Here is a 20,740-nt window from a genome sequence, read left to right as displayed (position 1 = left end):
TCAGATCTGGACTTGGGTGCTAGTGCTACTTGCTGTTAGACCATGGGCGCGTTATTTAAACTTTCTGTTTACGCCGCCGTGTCCTATCTGTAAAGGTGAGGTGAATAAGGTAAGTTGTAAGAATGAAGTATCATCTAAACTACCCTAGCCCAGTGCTCAGCTCAGAGGAGGTGCATGAGTATTCGTTTTCCTGTCTTTTGCCTAGAAAAGGTAGGAAATGAAAGCAGGGACAGGGGAATCCCTTTTGAGGACTCCAGCATGTCTGCAGAGCTGTAGAGTCTAGATCAGTGCTTATCTCAAAGGGCACATCCATCGTGACATAAGACACATGCCCCAGAACGTGAACAAACATGCTTATCCTTCATTGAGAACATCTTGCTATGAATAAAATGTCGTAACTGATTTACATGCTGATGTAAGTACCTTATCTCATCAAATCTGTACCAAACCATTCAGATGGAGCCCCTGGTCAGCGGACCTCTCCGAGCACCTCAGCCTGGATGATGTGTTGGACATCTGCATGTCTCCTGAGGACCCCTCCCCACCCTTCTCTAGGCCTAGCCAGGCCTACTTGTACTGATTACACCAATGGGCTCCCTTGCCCTCTACCTTTGAATCCAGCCTATGGAGAGCCGGGCAGGAGATCAGAGAGAGGGAGGGCAATGCCATCAAGACCCCAGCTCTTTCCTTCTGGGGTCACTGACCAGACAGCTGACTTGGGAGTCTCCACACAGCCCTCTGTTCTGGGTTCCGGTAACTGTACTCTCCCCTCACCTATTCAGGTCCAGCTGTTACCAACCCCAGGGCATCACGTTCTTCCTGGTCACTTCTCTGCCCTGGTCCACAATCTCAGACACAATCTATCTACTAAACTCTCTAACATTATCTCAATTTGAGGGTGCCCTGTGAGGGGACCCTGACTAACTTGGTGATACTATCTTATGCATCCTAATTCTGGCTGTCTGTTTCTGACACTGGTTTTCAAAATAATGGCAATCACACTTAGCCCCAGAAGAGTCCATTTCCTTATGTGATTGAGTTGAACAATCCTTGGCTTTGAAATCCTAGCCTAGGTCTTGGACCGTGGCTTCATCCCTTTCTAGCCACTGGCTTTGGCAAGTCACTTAACTTCTCTTACCCTCTTTCCTCACCTGTAAAATTATTATGATGACAGTATAGGAAATTTCCTTTTAACATCATATCAAAATTTGTAATGTTCACATTTCTTTGATATGCATGGTTAAAGACCCTCCACTTAGGTTTCTGAACCCATGGCACTTTCTCAAGGTTTAAGGCAGAGAATCAGATTCCTCCAATAAGCAATTGTACTGATTTTTACCCTTCTGCATCGTTCTCCATCATTTGCCTCAATGCTGCAACCAAAACTCCTTCCCAGAATTCAGTAAGACTTCTATCCATTGCATGACTCTGAATCAAATTTTGTCCAATAGTGTGTAGGTGTAGAGGTGTGTGTGTGCGTCTCTCTCTCTCTCTCTCTCTCTCTCTCTCTCTCTCTAGTAATTTTTTAGGACGTTTCCCACCCAACTACAGGAAATTCCTGACTTAACTTAAGGCCTTGTCTTTCCTAATCTCCTAATTGGTTCCATAGCCTAATTTACTGTGTTGACTATTAAGCTTATACAGGACGGATCTGCTTTCCATGAGTTATCCTCGTGTAAAGGAATAAAATACCCAACCTATTCATTTCCAACAAGGAATTTTTTATGAAATGTAAATGCATAATGATAATTAGAATGAAGAATTGATTAGTTATAAGCATTTGTTTCCATGGAAAGGTGCTACATATTTTTTCAGACCTGCACCAGTATAAAATGTTGTCTTGAACAAAATGAAGTCAAAGAATTAGGTAAACTTTATTTTAGAAATACAGTTCTATAACCCTTTTAAGTTTCTAAAGGATCAAGTTGGTGTTTGGCCAGTTTTGCTTTTATAACAGACTAATTCTTAAATTCTTGAGTAAAAAATTAAGGGAAAGAGGGATATTTGGGAAAAATGTTTGTTAGCCTAACTATTCATGTAAATAACAATACTATAAAAAATGTCTTTTAATTAAAGCTCTTAATTAAAGTGTTTTTTTATTTCCATCATTTATAAAAAGTAAATGGGCAGATTATGATTGAAATCAAATAAATAAAGCAAAATATTGGTGAGTATGATATAAAGTCTTGTAAAGGCAACAGGAATTAGAAAATTTCCAAACCAAAGATGGCACATTTCTTATTTTTATTTTCTATAGTCAATACTGCATCAAGTAGCGCTGTGCTGACACATGTGGAAGCTGATATTTTCTATAAATCACCCCCCCCTCCCCCCCCCGTAAAGGGCAGCTGAGTTGCCATATTGGAATCTATGACTCTCCCAAGCAATGGATATATATATTTACTGGGCTATGGTTTGATGGAATAAAAAGAGCGTAAAGTTTGTATCATGCAAGGTGATACTATGACCTCTCCATGCTTCAGAGTCCTCATCTCACAGTGGGCACTGCTAACAACCACTGGTTGCTGCAAGGATTCTAGGAACGACAAGGGACGGAACGTAGTAGGCAAGGAGCAGGCCTGTTCCTGGATTACCCTGTAAGGAACAAATGTCATAGATCTTATGTACCGAAGTAATTTCCTGAACACAGAATTCTAAATTTGACCTAATGTTTCGACTTTGACATCTATGATTCCATTCTGCAAAGCAGGTTGGAACAAGGAGGTTTACAACTGATCAGAACCTGAATTTGTTTCGTCCATTCATTCATGAGAGGGAACAATTCTGAAAAAGATCCGAATGTACTGTCCATCGGGTATGGCAATAAGTATAATCAATGCTGGGTCAGCATCACATTCCTAATTTAATCCTTCTTTAAACCATTAATTCCCATTCCAGGATTTTCTGTTGACTTTCTATGAGGCACTGGCATATGGGACAGGACACTGAAAATTCAATCAGAAATCTGAATCTATTTAATTAGAAACTAGATTTTCACACCTCCAGAAACACATGCTCAAGCAGCAAAGGGAAAAAGGTGAATAGACAAAGTTGACAGTATCAGGACTATATGTGAAATGAATAGGATTATAAGAGGCCTGGGGATGAAAGCTAAATGGAACTCAAATTCACAGCAAAAGACTCCTTGTACACAAGAAGCGTGAGCCCTGAATTTTCATACACTACTATCAAGTGTTAATATGTATCAAAATACTAAAAGTCAAGCAAACTTTGACAAACAATTATACCCATAATGTATTTTATGGACATAACTTAGGGCGCATGCAAAAATTAGCTAAAGAGATGTTAGTGCAACATTGTTTCAAACAACAGAAACAACCTAAATATTTAATTCAAGGTGAAATAACTCATGGCATATCTATGGGGTAGAAAATTATGCATCCTACAGACACAATAAATAAAAGCATTAACTATATGTTTTGGGGTGGAGGGGAAAGGCTAGAAAACAGTATGCATTATATGAAAACATTTTTGGAATTTAAAAAAGTAAACAAAGATTTAAAAATATGCATCAAAACACAAAGGATAGCAACCAGAATTTAAATAGTGGTTATTTTAGGGGAGTAAGATCAGTGTTTTCATATTTTTCTTTTAACTTAACTGAATTTTCTTTTTTCCTAATGAACATGAATGATTAGTTGTATTTCAGAAAAATAAAGAAAAGCAAACTATGACTGAATGTGCTAAGAGATGGGATGGTTTCATATTTCTCAATATCCATTATATATCAGTCTTTCCAAGTCTCCAGAAACTGAAGTTATGATAATCAGCTTTACTTTGCAAATGTAAAACTGGTATTTATGGTGACAGAAAGCCAAACAGAACTAAAAATCACAAAGAGTTGACTCTCACAAAATAGAACAGAATGGAGCTGTATCATACCGTATATAAAATCACAGGCTCTGAAGCACTTAATAGGTGATGAATAGCACTGGCTCTGAATAAAGTAAACTTCATGAAAAAGGATAGGAGAGGCTTCAGCTAAGCAATGAAGATGTCTGCAAGGACTGACCTTGAGGGCAGACCACAGTGGCCAGTGTGGATGGTTTATCTTGTGGGCACACATTACAGAAAGGATGAGTAATCAGGGCTCTCAGCTGGCCACTTACAAGTATTGGTCTGCAAGACACAGGAGTCTGTCTGGAACGTGACAGGGAAAGTTGATGGTGGGAGCACATGGAGTCAATGCTTTATGAGGCGGTGGCCCTCACACCGTGGGAGGAAGAAAGGTTTGATGAATTGGTTGATTCCTAGGTCTTATTTTCTTTACACTGGTACTCGCCTTAAATTGATTGCTGAATTCATTTTGATCTTTTGTCACTGTCTCCTTTTTGCTTCAGATGTTTCCTCTACTGTTTTTTGTGTGTGTGTGTGTGGGGGGGAGGTGTCAAGATAGATAGCACTGTTAGAATGAAACCTTGTTTTGTATAGACTTGGGGGGAAAAAACCTGTCTCTCAAGATAACAAATGGCAGAAAGCTCATAACATCTGCAGATGCCCGAAGGAAGCAAAGTGGAACACCATTTTGTGTTTCTGCCTCTTTGACGTTTCATTGGGTTTTCTCTCCCAGCATCTTGAAACCAGTTTCTTGTTTTATGCATCCTTTGCACTTCTTAGAACCTTTCTACTGCTTGTGCTTAGACAATGTAAGCGTGTTGATATTTCATAAACTTATTTTTTTCAGTTTGTTAATTTTCTAGGGCCTGGGAGCCCACAGAAGTATTATGGGATGCTCCCAACTTCTAATGGTAATTGTTTGCTTTCCAGGATATTCAGAATTGAAGAGGATCACGTTGGAGTACACTGACAGCCGAGGGAGAGATGGGTGCCTTTCTAGGGATAAGGGAGTGGTCAGATGGAAAGGTCACAGAGGTCCAGACTACGAGGATTCCACACTCCTACCAATAAAAGGTGGGAGGACGCCTGTCTTCCTTGCATCCCTTCTCAGTAGCTGAACTTTTACCATGAAAGTGGCATCTCGGTTGTTTGATTCCATTTTATTGATTGAGCTGCAAATATAAAGATGACCACGACATGTTTCTTGTCACACTATCTACTGGAGACACAGTTTTAAAACTATTAAAAGGAGAATTCTATTCCTCAGTGAGGATGAATGGCTAGATCAGTACCCTTTGTGAGATCCTAATTTGAAAAAAAACAATAGTAGGATGACTTTAGATGTCTAATGGAAGCGAGTGCAGGAAAGGGCAGGGGAAGAGACAGGACTATGAGAATGAGAATACGAATGGATACAAGAACAGGAGGTAGAAGCTTGGAATTGTCACCAGTTTTCAAAATTTGGAATAGTAATGGACCTCATACTTGACCGTTATCTCCCACCAGAAAATTCCATCCAATATTCTTCTCCCTATGTCTGATAAAACTTCCCCAGAATTGAAATATATAGATGTTTGCAAGAGCTGTTAAGTAAAACCCACACTGGTAAGTCTTTCTAATCAACTGGTATCACCAACAGAAGGTATAGAGCTTTATCCCTGGAGGAAGTCATCCATTCATGGACCTGGGGAATTTAAAACCCTGTCTCCCAGCCCTGCAGGCCTCTTTCCTAGGTCTGCAGACTGGGTCCTCTGGACCCTCCCTAGCCTTTCTTTCCTTCAATATAGAGGAGATGTCTTCTCGTTTGGTCTACTGAAGTCTGCACACTGAGATAAAAAGTGAAGTCTTCCATTGAACCACCAGATGTGTGGTGTAGAAGATAAAACATCTAGCCTGCTGCAATCATTGAGTTGCTGGAAAGAACTGCTCTGTTTTCTTAACACAAGGAGTGGCAGGCACCCTAAAGACCAAGCGAGGATCTTTGAAGTTCAAAGAAAAAACTGTACTGAAGTTCAGGTTGAAAAATATAAATCACAGATTGGAAGCAATTCTGTTTCACCCCAACTTGCCAGAATCCTGAGCTGGTCCCCAGGCCTGAGGCACAGAGGTTGGCCAGGTTGGTGGGTCTTCTTTGGAGAGGGGTGAAAGAAGCCAAGTGTACATGCATTTACCTTTCCAAAGCAGTTCCAAACATAATCATTAGAACAGACAACTCATAGAGGTCATCAGAGCTTTCAAAGGCTCTTCATCTCAACTGTCTCACATGACTGGTAATTCTTATTTAAACATTTTTAAAAAGGAGATAAACAAATAAAAGACGCATCAGGAGAGGCCAGGTGACACTGTCTGATGATATATAACAAACAAGCACAGAGGTCAATACTACATGGGTTCATTCTCTCAGGCATGTGATGACAGATAAGATCTCAGGTCACTCTCAGCCAGGGCTATCTTGACAAGATTACAGTGTCTCCTAGAAACAGTCAGAAGAGGCACATACGTCCTTGGGTTGAATAGGAGACATGAGCTTGTCTATGAGATGTTGTGAGCCTCCCAGCTGTTACTCAAGACACCAATGCCAATATTTGATGAACCATATCTTAGATTCTACTCCAGAAGATTAATGAAAGATCTTATGTAACGAAGATGTCAGTGTGGAATTGTGAGCGGCATCCTCTTGGAGCTAGAGACTTCAGTTAGACTAAGACACCAATGAAGTATCTGACGGAGCCAACCATCTTGTCATACTACTCGATGCTGGGGCTGCAGACCATCTCCTGACCTGTGGCCAATGACACTTCTTTTAAAAAAATACACCTCTAAATATTTAAAAAGGCAAAAAAATAAAAAATTATATATATATATATATATATATATATATATATATATTTTTTTTTTTTTTCTCTTTAAATATGTATATTTAAAGAGAAAAAAATCAAACAAAGCAGAAAAGGAATGAGAAGCAGGACAGGATATAGAACCAGAGAGACCCTGGTTTCAATTCTGCTTTTGTCCCTTGTTAACCATAGTCTTTGGCAAATTACCTAAAAGCTCTCTGAGCCTTGGTTTGCTCATACATATCACAAGGATAAAAGCGTCCTGCAGGCAGGGAGACTGTCAAAATTACATGAGGTATCTTCGTCTGCTCAAGCTGCCATAACAAAACTCCACAAACTGGGTGTTTAAAACACAGAAATTTATTTTCTCATAGTTCTGGAGGCTGGAAGTTCAAGATCAAAATGCTAGCTAGCATGATCAGGTTCTGGTGAGAACCTTCTTCCTGGCTTGCAGAGGGCCACCTGTTTGCTGTATCCTCACATGGCAGAGAAAGGGAGGAAGGGAGGGAAAGAGGGAGGGGAGAAGGAGAGAGAGAGAGAACAAATGAGCTTGAGAGCGTATGTGCAGCAGCTCTCTGGTGTCTCTTCTCATAAGGGCACTAATCCCATTCTGAGGGACCCACTCTCATGACCTCATCTAACCCTAATTACCTCCCAATGACCCCATCTCCAAATACTATCACATTGGGGGTTAGGGCTTCAGCATATGAATTTTGAGAGGACACGAACATTCAGTACATAATATGAGGTGAGCTATGCAGGGCCTTAGAGGGCATCTCTACTGTTTTTGTTTCAGCAATTATAATTTGTCCCAGGAAGGGCAAGGCATCTAGTGAGAACATCTTTTCATAACACTAAAATAATAATTGACACATCATTGACATTTCAATAATAAATTATCCCCACGTGATGTTTCTGAGTTGCAGACAATCCAGAAGTTGAGAATTCAACTCTATCATCTTTGTTTAAAAACTTCCGTTAAAATCCACAAGGATTCATGAATGTACTCAGTTCCTTGGAAGGGATATTTCACAGGCACCATTTCTAGAGGCTTGAGCAGTTTGTAGTATACCACACTTCCCAAAATGTGATACAAAGAGCACAGATATTAGAATTAGACTTTTGTATCTGCCTGTTTTTAACACTGTACCCTTAAGTTCTGTCAACTTTCTGGATCTCAGCTGCCGGTGTATGTTGTTGTATCAGGAAGACTATTTGAAAAGCACCTAGCACAGTTCTTGGCACATAAGAGGGTCACAAATAAATTACTGGGCAACTGATACAAAACCTGGTTTGTAGTCCTGACCTTGAGATCTTGGGCGAGTCATTTAAGCTCTCTGATGCTCAGCTGAACAAGTGTTTCTTGAACTCTCAGCCAAGACTTGGGAGCCAGACTTGGTTTGGGCACTTACTAGCTGTTTCCACTTAGGCCAACTTATGCCTCAATTTCCTCAATTATAAAATGGGAATAATAAAGTGGCTGTGGGACTAAATGTGCATTCCTGATCCAGAGAAAGAACTCATAGTGTACTATTGATTATTATTACAGATAAAAAAAATGGAGTGGAGAACAGAATGGTCAGGTCACAGAGCTGATAAGTAATCAAGCTAAGATTTGAGCCCAAGCAGTCAGACTCCAGAGCCTGTGCTCCTAACGTCTACCTAGGATGCTTTTCTATCTTTTTTTAAACCTGCTGTCAATACTATTATGTTACCACTCAAAGTCTCTCCATAAAACCCATGTGTGAAATGTCTTGCAATTTGGGGGTAGGAAAAGTTTTGTCTCCTGCAAGAAACTAGTATATTTCCTCTTTTTGAAAAAAAGAGTTATGCAACTTAGCATGTGTTCTTTTTGTCTTGGCTGCCAGGAAGCTCAGAGTCAAATTGTGGGCTCAATCACCGCCACTAAGTCGTTTCCTTCTTCCTATATCTTTGTTCCTTATTTTCCCTTTTAATTCCCGTTTTCACTAACATTTTCATTCGTGTCTCTTGTTGATAGAGGCCTCAAAGGTATTTGGGAAGTGGTGGGTGGAGACGAAATAAGCAAATACAAATCTGAAATTTACATGAAAAAACTTACGTTTTGAATCTTACCTGTTTCACTTGCTAAAAGGAAAATAAATGGTCAAGGGAAAAATTCAAAACAGGAATTTAAGAGCTATTTTAAAGGAGCAAAAAGAAAATCAACAGAAAAACAGAACCACCAACACTAACAGAGGCCAACTGAAATAAAAACTGCAATAAATATGTCTGAGGCTAGAAGTGTTTGTGCTTTCCCTGGCTGGAACCTATCATTTCTTAATTATATCCTGTGTGTGCTTTGCAAGACGTGAGCTGCTGTCAAGAGGAAGCCTCAGACAGGGGAGGGCCCAGGGCCCACCCCTTGGTCCTCACATACCTGTACAGAAGCGAAATCCCCCGAGGCACAGGCACCCAGAATAGCAGCACCCACAAGAACAGACTCCACCTCTTGCGACAGGACCACAGGCATGCCTGCACAGGACAAAGCCACACCTTGGTTAGGGAGCAGGACCGGGCACTGTGGGGAGCCAGCAAGCAGCCCCAGCAGCAAAAATACCTGCTGTGGAGGCAGCAGTGGGCATCCCCTCCCCGTCCTCCACTGTTCCCTGTTCCAGGGGATTCCCTGGGTCTACGGGATTTCATGGCCTCTGCCTGCTGGTACAGTAGCCAAGGGCCCCACAGGAGCCAACACTATACAGATCAACTCAGGAGACCTTTTTGCCCGGGTTTCCAGGCTTCTACTAGCTGTTACGTGCCATTTGGTTCAAGTCCAGTTCAACAAACATTTATCTGGTGCTTTGCCGGGCCCATGGAGAACAGAGATGATCTGGCTCTGTCCTATTCAATTCTATAACTGAGATGCACTAAGAAAAGGGAAGTAAGTCCTAAGAGAGGGTATGATGAATCCTGCAGCGGCTTCCAATTTCTCGGAGCCCAAGCCAAAGCCCTCACAATGGCTGACAAGGCGCCCCCAAGACTGGTGCCCACCCTGATCTTCCTCTCCTCTCCTCATGGCCACCCTGCCCTGACCTCCTGGCTGTTTCTTGATTCTGCTTCAAGGCCTTCATGTTGTTCCTTCCGTCTGGGACACTTCCTCCTACATGTCCACAGGGCCACCGTCTCACTCCAAGTCTTGTGCAAACATCCCCTTCCCACGGTGGCTTTCCTAACTGTCTCATTGAAAATGACAACTTACCCACAACACTCATCCCCTTCTCTATTTCCTCATCACCTTCCAACACTGTGTTACTAAGGCTCTTGGCTTATGGTCTGGCTGCCCTCCTAGAACATAAGCTCCATGAGGGCAGGGGCTTTGCTTTGTCTGCTGCGGCATCCCGGGAATTGAGATCGGTACCTAGTACGTGGTAAAAGCTCAAATGATGAAAGAACAAATTTCTGGGATGGGGGGGTCAACAGAGTAGAGATGAGGATTAACCCCAAAATTGAAAGATGAGTTGGGGTCTGCCAGGCACGGAGGAGCATTCACCATGCCGACTCCCAGAGGTGAGGGGGCTCCTGGTGGGTTTAAGATTAATAGAAATCATTTAGAATTCTTAGGATTTATATATATATATATATATATATATATATATATATATATATATATATATATAATTACACACACACACACACACACACACACACACACACAAATATAAATATAAATGTATTTGCTAATCATGAGATGGCAACAAACTCCACAGAGGCAAGCTAGCTCTATGGCCAGACCTATAAAATCTTTAAATCTTTTTCTACTTAAGACATTAGACTTATTTTTTCCAAAGACTGGAATTTTCTTCCTATCTTGTCTGGGAAGATGTCCCTGATATAACTACCTCTGCTCTCCCACCACCTCCTAACTAGGTCTTATTTTCAGGGAAACGGTATTGTGAGTGAGGCACTTAAAACAGTGCTTAGCTTAGAGAAAGCACTAAATTAGCTTTAGTTGTTATGTCTTAAAGCTTACCTTTAAGAATCTCTGAAGCCTCTCCTCACCCATTACCCTGAGTGAAACCAACTCACTGCTTCCATTTGCCCCTAAGGTCAATCCCACCTCTTCCCTTCCCACCCCTCCCCCAACCTACTCTGGGTCCTGGCACACTGGCCTGTGTGGCCCACATCTGTGGACCCCTTGTCCTCGGGCTGCATCCTTGACTAAGATTCAGGGTGGCCCTCTTCATGGAGCCCTTCGGACTCAGGTTGGTTACCGCCCTGTCCCAACAGCTGCACGCCTAGGGGTGCTAAGACTGTGAGTAGCCCCCAGGGTACTGCCTGATGGCCAGGGTTCCCCTCCACCCTGCCCACACCTCTGTAAATAGATCCCTTATGTGCCTTTTACAGTTAATCCAGTTGGAGTGTGTCATCTGTTCCCTGCCTGAACCTGATTCATACTCATACTGACACCGACATCCTCTGGGTCTCCCTGTACCCTCCGGACATCGGTCAGAGCACCGGGAACACGTTTCAGTTTGTAACGGGCCTGTTGGCAGGACATTACTGGCCTTCGTGGCATCCCCATGCCCTTCTCCGCGCTCGCTTCACTGGCGTGCTCAGAGAGGGCTTTGGAGTAAACAAATGAAGGAACGAATGATTAAAATAATAAGACAGGAAGAGGGAAACCCCCTACTGAAATTGCCTGTACTAAAACATACAAACTAGGAAGAACATTTAGTCCCCAGTCAGTGGGGGAAACCTGTAATTACTCAGCACACACCACGTACCTCTTGAAACCACAGTTAACTAAATGCCCAGGGACATTCTTCCTTCTCATGTAGAAGACACTTCTGACCTTGGCAAAGCCCCACTCTCCCTGCTCGCGTAGAGCAAGCTGTTTCCCAAATGGCAAAGATTTGCTTACAAAATATTAACTTGCGTTCTTCTCAAACGCACCTCCTTCTTTTTTGGTGTGGGGCTGCCTAAATGGGAGAAAGGAATGAACATGTACTGAACACCTACTTTGAGCCAGAGCTTGGCACTCACAAATGTGTGAGTATTTATTCCTCAGTATGATCTACATGATGGAAATAATATTATTTCTATCTTTCAGATGAGGGAAATGAGGCTCAGAGAGGTAAAGTGACTTGTCCAGAGTCACAGAGCTGGTCCCCCCTCTCCTCTTTCCATTACTCCACACTTTCCCCAATGAATCTTCCAAATTCCATTGTGTTTTTAACATGTGTTCCTGAGAATTACGGACCTGGCTTATGGTGCTGTCTTTCTTTGCAGGAAAACTAGAGCAATCACAATGTTTAACAGCACCCAAAACTCTACCTCTCCACCCACTGCTGCGTAGTGCCTTTTACAGGAACGAATGCAAATGTGTTATTTTCTCTGAGTGCTTGGTGAAGGAGAGGAAGATGGCAGCTTCGTGTGGAATGTGAACTATTTTATCTGATGCATTAATGAGTTGAGCAGAACCCAAAGCATTTTAAGACAGATGCACTTTGCCATCACTTGTCAGTCACAGGCTTCCCAAGGCAGAGCAATTCCAGGCCAAAGAAAAGATCCCTTTGTCTGGAACTGTAACTGGTCCATAGTCAGAGACAAAGGGTCCAGTTTCAATGAGAATCTGAATAGCGATCAACAGCCTTTTCATTCAGCAGCCTGAAGAACAGTTTCCAAAGCAGAATTTGCTGTGCAAGCGCTGTACCCCTGCTTCTGAGTCAGCGCAAGGCTGTAGGGCCAGAAGAGGACCCGCATTTACAGAGGCTGGAGTGGCGGCCACTGAATCTTGGCCTGGGGTCATTGGGCTGCCCAGCTCTGGAGCCCTGTTCCCCATTCCCTCGGGTGATGTGTTAGCCAAGGCTAATCTCACCTCCCTTCTGCATCCAGGTAGGAAGTCTTTGTGGCTATTAGAAAGGCTGGAAATTGGAAAAGTCACTCAAAGACCAAATTTTAAATCTGAATCTTATCTGAATCAGCTAGCTGACTGTTAAATCAAGTGTAGTTACAGTTTTCCTCCTGGGGAAAATTACAAGGTAATCTGGGTGCCGTTTCATGTCTTTCCTCCTTCTGCGTCAGAACCGCTCACTTCTCTAGGTTCTATTTCAGGTAAGAAGGAGTCATCATTAGCAAATGGTCCAACACTGAGCAGAAGGTTAAGAAACCTGGGTCAACAGCATAGTATAGGGGACGTTGGGCCTGGATATCCCTGGGTTATAATCTTGGTCCTGCCTCCTACTGGACGTGTGAGTTTGGACAGTCAACTGAATTTACCTCTATGAACCTCAGTTTCCTTGCCAGTAAGATGGGGGCACCAATTTCTACCTTTTGGTGGTCTGTAAGGACGAAAGGTAAATGCAGTGATTCATACTGACACACAGTGGGAGCTTGGTTAATGGTAGTAATTTCCACTCTTAACATCCTGACATATTTACCCTTAGCCTATATGCTTTTTTCATACTGTCCTCTGGCTTGTGGAGATCACTACATATCTCTAATATCAGGATAAGGAACTTATTTAGTTTCATCTCACAATGTGCAGGGGACAATTACACCCATCACATTTGGTAAAGCTCTCATCTGCAGGGATATGCATGGCCTGCAGGAAGATGGGAGGTATGATGAGGCAGGAAACTTGACCTACCCAGCTGTCAGAGACAAGGTACCCAGGGCAGGGGGACAGCAAGAGATCACGATGAATGGAAGCTAGTGTAAGGTGGGCTCATATCAGGGTGGAGTTGGGGCTGTAAGCAGGGTCCAGTCCTCCCTATTTCTATCCCCTTGCCTTGCTCTGGTACCTGGCCACCCTGGGATAGGTCCTGAGAGGGGGACAACATTCCCCAAGAGACACTGGGAGAGAAAGCAGCAAGAGAGATAAGGGCACCAGGTCCAGAGGGACAGGAGTACAGGCAAGCCTCTCTGACACCAGCAAGCTCCTGCCAATAGGGCCCCTTCCTTGGGCCCAGGGGTCTGCTCTATGGATCCTGTTTGCTTGTCTGCTCATATCACAAAGGGATCAGCCCACTACTCTGGATTCTCTCCATCTGTGTCATGATCGCTGATGCTGATGAGCTGAGAAGGAGTCATGGCATATCACGGTCTTAGGGCTCAAACTCCCATCTGTAGCCAGACCCACAGTTCCCATAGCAGCTGGGCTCCGCAGTGCTTCTATACAAGTTTCCTTCTCGATTCCCCAGATCACTTGTCATGCACCGTCACAGGTCCAAACCACGGAGAGGAGCCCCTCCGTGTTTCCGTAATGCCCTGGGCTTTTCTCAGTCGGAACTGTTGCCACACTAGATCGAACACGCCTATTGGCTGTTTGTCTTCTGCAATAGACCTTGAAATCCTCAGGGGCAGAAATCACGTCTTACTCTGTATCTTCAAGACTCCCCACAATGTGTGGGTCAGAAGAACTCCCAAAACCGTTGAGTAAATGCTTGGATTACGATGTAGCCCTTGCTGACCTCTCTCATTTCTCACCATCATGCTATAGCTGGATTTACATAGAAGTCACTTTCCCCATCATGGCGACAAAGACTCCATAGTTGTCTTTGAAAATATACACTTTAGCGCAGTAAATATTCAAACTAATTTGGCATATCACGTACATTTTCCCATTGTCAATCCTGTCTAGCTCGTGGCCATGACCATTTGCTGCCAAGCCTAAGAGGACCTCTCCCCTCCTTCTCAGACTTACCGGTAATGTCTGCATGCATTTGCACAAAAAGGGGATTCTTGCTCAGGCCTCCACACAGGAAAAGAGTGCTGATCGAGTGCCCTGCTGCCTGCATGGCCTCTATAATGAGGCGGGTCCCAAACTTCAAGGGATAAAAACAGAAGAAAGCATCAGAGGGACAGCAACAGTAAATGGTATGGAACATGTACGAAGTGTTTACCCAGTGCCAGACCCTGCTTTCCACACACTCTCTCAGTAACCGGAGACTTGGAGACATTAGGCTGTCTCTGGTCACACAGGTCACCAAGTCACAGAGTGGGAATTCCAACGTGATACTGCCTGACTGAACATCCTCTTAATTACTAGATTATTTGTTGCTATCGGTTGCTACAATACTGACAAAAACAAACGGCAATGAGAACACAGTTAATATTAATACAGTTCCTTTAAACCAATATTTGATGAGCGTCTATTGTGGCCCAGGTCTTCTATAAGGTACTGGGAACAGAATGGAGTGATCGGCAACACTGCTCTGAAAATAACAGTCATTGGTCCCTGAGTCAGTCTCCTTTCCCTAAATAGGAACTAAAGACATCGACAAATTCAGCAGGAGAAACATGGAGAGAGGGCTCTAATTGCACAAAAGAGGTGAGACACAGAATTCTGTGGCAAAGGGCTAAAATGACCTTTGTTATCACCTGGAACCAGGTAGTGGCTCTAATAATGAAGCTTCCAGAGCCAGAATCTATCCCCAGTCAGTCCTTAAAGATCTGGACTGATGCAAAGCCACGTGTTCTGGTTGGCTCAGGATTTCGCCATATTTTCATTTCAGGCCTGTGTCTTAATATCTTCATAAAATGTGCTACCCTCATTCCTGTCTTGCTAAGTTTACTAAACTCAGTAACAAATGCTGATGCCTGGGAAAAGGACACTATCGTAGGGTCATCAATGTGAATCTTAACGTAGAATTCTTTAGTTTTAGCTAGGATGTCCGAATAAATAAAAATCCTAATTTATTTGGAAGTGCAAAACCTAGAAATTCACATATCAACATTTATTTGGGATAAGGATTAAAAACAAAAAAGGATGAACTGTGATATGGCCTTAGGATGCACGAAGAAGTTTTTCTTTGGTGGAGAGACAGTCCTGAAAATGTTTCGAGATTGAGCAATTCTGGGGATGACAACGTCCGAGGTGTGGACACGGGAGTGAGACGCTGAAGCAGACAGAGGAGAAGGTCAAGGGAGATGAGAAGGTCAAGATCGGAGAGGCCACAGATGGTACAGCCACCAAGAAGAAAACAAGTTTGGGCTGGGGAGAATATGTGAGCCAATACCACAAATCAAAGTGTGACAGCATTGCTGGCAACTTGGTACCCAAACGCACAGAGAAGAGAAGGTCGCTTAGTCTGAGGGCATGCCATATCAGAAGCTTACCCAAAGTAAAGCAAGAGAGTTTGAGAAGTGATCTGACTGTTCCCCGGGGCTGAAACATAGGGCAAGTGAAGCCTCCTTTAACAAGGCTATCTAGAGAGCGGTCTCTCCTGGACTGGAGGTGCCTCTGGGAGAGGGAATGGCTAGAGGGTGATTTGGGACCCTGGGTCATGCAATCCTGATGCTGTGGAATAAACGATGATGACGGAGAGGGGTAGTTCAGGAGCACAGCACAGCAGATGCAGCCTAGAGGTCTGTGGGTTGCTGAAGCTATTAGTGAATCTGGTAAGAATATGGATTAGGTGAAACTTGGGCTGCTAAAGATAATCCACAGATGTAGTGTGTTTAAAAAAATTAAAACATGTTGTACCATATAAGGCCAGATCCTGCTTATCGATTACCCCCAGATGTTCTTTCTTAAGCTTTTTGGCGGTCATGAACTCTCTTGAGAATATAATAAAACCTATTGACCTCCCCAGAAAAAAAAGTCACAAAATGGTATATTGTAAATAATTCCAGGAGGTCTATAGATGCCCTTACATCCAGCATGGATCATTTGGTGTCCATGGAATACAGGTAACTCTAGTCTATGCGAGGAGCATGAATCTGCAGTAGCTAAGATCATGGCGATTGAATTTAAAAAACAACCTAGGATGATATTAAGGTAGTTCACCTATTTCCTGAATCAAATTTGTGCCTAACCTTTTTCAGACTCAATTCTCATTTTTAAAATGAGATGAACCAATAATACCATATTGGTTCATTTGAAAATTCTATGGATTGTCAGAATATGAAAAAAAAATTTAAATGTGGTCTTAGGCTTGATAAGACACAGTAAGCCCTCCCTTTGTCGAGAGTGTACATAAGTTTGTAGAAGAGTGTCAAACACATGGGAAGTGTTTAGAAATAAGAGCCATTCTGGTTATTAGCTATATGCTAGGCACTCTGCTATGCATGTAAATGTCATCTCTAATCTGGTGACAAACTGAAAAACTGCTATTGTTATCCCCATTTAGGAGTTACATAATCTGCCAAAGGCAATACAGTCTGTATGGAGGGGAGGGGAGCTGCCTCCTTATATGTATGGAAATGCCATGCAAAATTGATATTTCTGATATTTCTAAAACCAAGGACCTGGGCGCACATGATTAGTGGGACTGATTGGAGGGTAATACAAAGCCCATTGCCTGGGAAAAGGAAAGAAAGGATCCGAACAAGAGGCACTCCCTCAAGAGGGGTTGTGACAGCCTGTCTCTCCCGTGTGGCATTGTTGGCTGGAATTTCCCACTCAGGCTGGCAGTTAGTTACAGGGCATTCCCTTTTGGTGTCCCGGACTCCACTCTGTGAAATGCTCCTCCCTCCTGAAATGCCCCACCAAAAGGCTTTGTGCTAAAATGATTTTGTGCTCACCTTTCTGGAAAAAATGTTTTCACAGAGAAATTTAAATTAAAATTAGGCTGTTCCACTGGGAATGTACAGAACCAAATGCAAATTGAGAGACTTCAAATGCAAATGGTACTTTTTAAGGGTCTATTCTGAAAAGAAAACTATAGCTGAACATTCTATGGATAAACTGGGTGTTTGACAGGTCTTTCAATTAAATGTGATCAAGAAAGAATTTTACTTCATGGAGGGTTTTGCACAGTCCCCACTTAACTTCATTACAATATCTCTTCAATTTCATTCTATTCCCACAAAATACCAACCATAGATATTACTACAGAGAGGAATTTGTTTCCCTTTAACTTATCAACAACAAATAGGTGTTAGGGCCTTATGAGGGCCAATGAAACAAAAATAAATTTTTTAAGTTAAACATCAGAGGAAAATATCTGTTATCAGGATGCTTCATTAAAATGCACATTCTTGCGTAGAAAATCGGCACACCTAGATACTTGTGCAAAGCAGACTGAATTCCTCACAAATTGATTCCATAATAAACTCTTATCAAAAAAATATGTCTTTAATTGCCTTCCCTTTGTGGTATTATAAAGGTCGTTAAGACAATGGACAGAATAAATATGATAGCGTTTAATACATGATGGCCCATTACATACAAGATTGATTTTCTAAGTGTGTGGTATTTGGGGAAATTTAGCAGGCTGCCCCCCACGTCAAGTTTATCCTCATTCATACATCTTCGGACTTCTGCTGCAGTGTTCTTACCAGGAAGGGGACCTCTGGGAGGCAATCCTGGCCAAATTAACAATGTTTTCTAAGATGTCTCAAGTCAAAACTGCTCTTGGGAATGCCTAGAAGCTTATTTTATCCAGGTAGTTTTATAAATAAAGAAAAAACGCAGCATGGGAAAGTGGAAAGCACAGAAGCCTGGGAGTGAGACAGAGAGAGGTTCAAATACCGACTCTGCCACTTATCAGCTGTTTTGACCTCGGTAAGTGGTTTTTTTCCCTCTGTCTGTAAGATGAGAACAATCTCAGTGCTTACAGGTTACTATCCTAAGCCACAGGTGGGTAAGGCACTGTGTTTGGTGCCTGGCACAGACAGTGGGTGTCAATGAGAGAAAACAGTCACCATCACCACTGCATTATCCCTTGGCCCATCCTGTGTAGTCACCTTCTTCATTCGCATGGACTCAGAAGATGGATGAGACAGGTCTGATTTTCTGGGATTACTCATTTCAATGCAAGTGATTTATTCTGCTGTAAGACTTTCATACAGTAACAGTAACGAACCAGAAATAAAAGTTCCTCAATATACCATGTATCTACTTTTATTTTATAAATCCAGGCTCTGCCCCTTACTAGCTGTATGAAACTGAGCCATTAACCTCATTGAGGCTTAGGTTTCTAATCTGTGGAATAGGGATTGTCATCCCTACCTCGTCCGGTTAAGTCAGATAATGTGTGGACAATATTTAGCACAGTGCGTAGCATGTAATACCCTAAAAGTGTATTATTATCATTATCATCATCATTATTATAAAGCAGGATCACTAAATAATTATTTTTACTACTGATGCACAGTTTTGTCCTTCATTCCATCTTACTAACCATTCCCTTCATTTTGATTGATGTCAGAATTGCTTGTTTTGGACCAAATCCCCATAAACAAAGCAGACTGATTGATTTCACTGAACTGGCCAAGCTATTAAATCAATAAGACAGTTGCCTCAAAAAAACACAGTCAAACTGGTCTATTAACCAAAAGGACGGCTTAATCTAATGAAGTTAGCTGATTCCACACTCGTGCGTAGTCGCATTACAGACCGTTATGTTCCTTTAGTGGTTGGGAAGTTCTGTTCTCTTATCATATGTACATGGCACCTGGACAAATCTGAACATAAGAAAAGCATTTTTGTTGGTGATATGGATATATGGAGAAAATGCATGCAGTTCTATTATTTGAAGCACTGAAGTTATGAAAGAGGGATGAAGGAACAGAATAATTGAATAGTATATAAATATGTTCATAGCATTAAGAAAAAAATTTGTTTATAGGTATTTTTCTGAAAATGAATTCTGAACCCAGATTTAGAGAATTGATTTTTCCTTCCTGTTGGTCCTTATTTTCTTTCCAGAGTGGCTAAGCCTCACTGGATCAGCTGTGATTACGGGCTTCCTACCAGCTGTGAGACCCTGAAAGCCATGACCCAATCCCTCCAAATACACTTTCTAACGTGTGCACACATATAATCTTTCATGAATGAGTTCAGGGTGTAGAACCCTCTTGCAGCCCACTCATGGATCACTTCTAGAGAAGAAGATTCCTTAGACAATCATGTTTGAGTCTCTAGGAATTTGTTTTCATTTTTGATTGATCTTTAGGAGTTCCTAACACTTTAGATTTAAATTATCCCTTTTCTCCCTCCCCACCCATTCAAACTGCTCATTCAAGCACCTAGTTATCTAAAAATATTTTCATGTTCTAAGGAAGCTTACTGTTTTTAAAAAAAGAAACAAACAAAAAATCTTATAACAAATTTTTTTTTGTGTGTGTGTGAAGAACAGTATCATGCATTTTATAAATTTGGACATTCTTAATATTGGTTTCTCTCAATATGGCATCTGCTTGCTTGCTTCTATTTAATTGAACTTAGCAGACAAATAAGATAAATGCCAAGTATGATGTTCAAAGACTTTAACGCTTTTCAGCTTTTTAGCTATTTGAGGTTATTAATAAAGCAGGTGAAAACCATCACGATTTCCTTCTGGACAGACATGCATCTCTTTTTGGTAAGCTTCCTTTTAATTGCGAATCTCTGTCACAAAAGCATATAGCATCTTGGGGAGCATGTGGTCTAAAGTTTATTGATACTCTAAGTCTCTTTAAAAGTGGAATTAAAATGTCTTACAGCAATGGCTTGAACTGTGGCCAGGTAGAGAATGGCAAGATCATCAAGGTCCTGAGACAGTTTCAATCCAGTGACCTGCAGGGATGAAAACAAGAGAAGAAGATGAGGTCCGAAAGGAGCTGCCATGGTCAGAGTTAGTTCCCATGAAACACGTTCAGATGTGTTTTTTCTTGCCGACACAAGTTCATATGCAAATCCCCTTTTTGTGAGCTGAACGTGAAATGACTACTAAATTGTTTAATCTCCAGACCTGGGAAAAACTATCCCTTCATAAAAGAAATGCCTTGCCTTGAATTAAACAAAAACAAAACAAATACTGTGGAAAGATTGTATTTGATATTTCTTAGCATGAAATTAATATTTCTTTCTTCTTCTTTAAAAAAAATGTTCTTTTATTACAGATATCATTGGCTTACCAAAATCAACATGTAGCAGTAGCATTCTAGTAAAAGAGGCTCTTATTCCGAGTTCTGCTACTGTCAGAATTCAGTGTAACAGCATCTAGAGGGTATTCAGGGTAAAATAATATGTCTCCTATAAATGTTATACCTACTATGGGATAATTTAGAATCTGTGGTTTGCGTGGGACTCCCATTAAAGTCAATCGGAACCACATGTGTATATGGAATACAGCAGTCTCTGAGAGATTCCAGAACTG

At 41.9% G+C, this 20,740-nt stretch overlaps 1 protein-coding gene across 16 annotated transcripts in view; it reads right to left on the bottom strand.

The window, feature by feature from the left end:
- The window catches only part of FGGY (FGGY carbohydrate kinase domain containing), a 378,919-nt gene that overhangs the window by 63,573 nt on the left and 294,606 nt on the right, over positions 1–20,740 (bottom strand). For 11 of the 16 annotated variants that reach the window (XM_074334784.1, XM_074334788.1, XM_074334793.1 and 8 more), the window contains 3 exons: positions 20,083–20,157; positions 14,359–14,479; positions 9,094–9,188 (listed from right to left, as the gene is read on the bottom strand). In XM_074334784.1, coding sequence (XP_074190885.1) covers positions 9,094–9,188; positions 14,359–14,479; positions 20,083–20,157 — 291 coding nt within the window. Of the gene's footprint in view, positions 1–2,461; positions 2,596–9,093; positions 9,189–14,358; positions 14,480–20,082; positions 20,158–20,740 lie in introns of those variants that run through there. The other 5 variants (XM_074334791.1, XM_074334789.1, XM_074334792.1 and 2 more) reach the window with 3 other exon arrangements.

Source organism: Rhinolophus sinicus, linkage group LG06 (genome assembly GCF_036562045.2).
Source record: "Rhinolophus sinicus isolate RSC01 linkage group LG06, ASM3656204v1, whole genome shotgun sequence".
Lineage (NCBI taxonomy): Eukaryota > Metazoa > Chordata > Mammalia > Chiroptera > Rhinolophidae > Rhinolophus > Rhinolophus sinicus.
The sequence above is the reverse complement of the archived record's forward strand: the minus strand, read 5'-3'. Positions and strand labels throughout refer to the sequence as shown.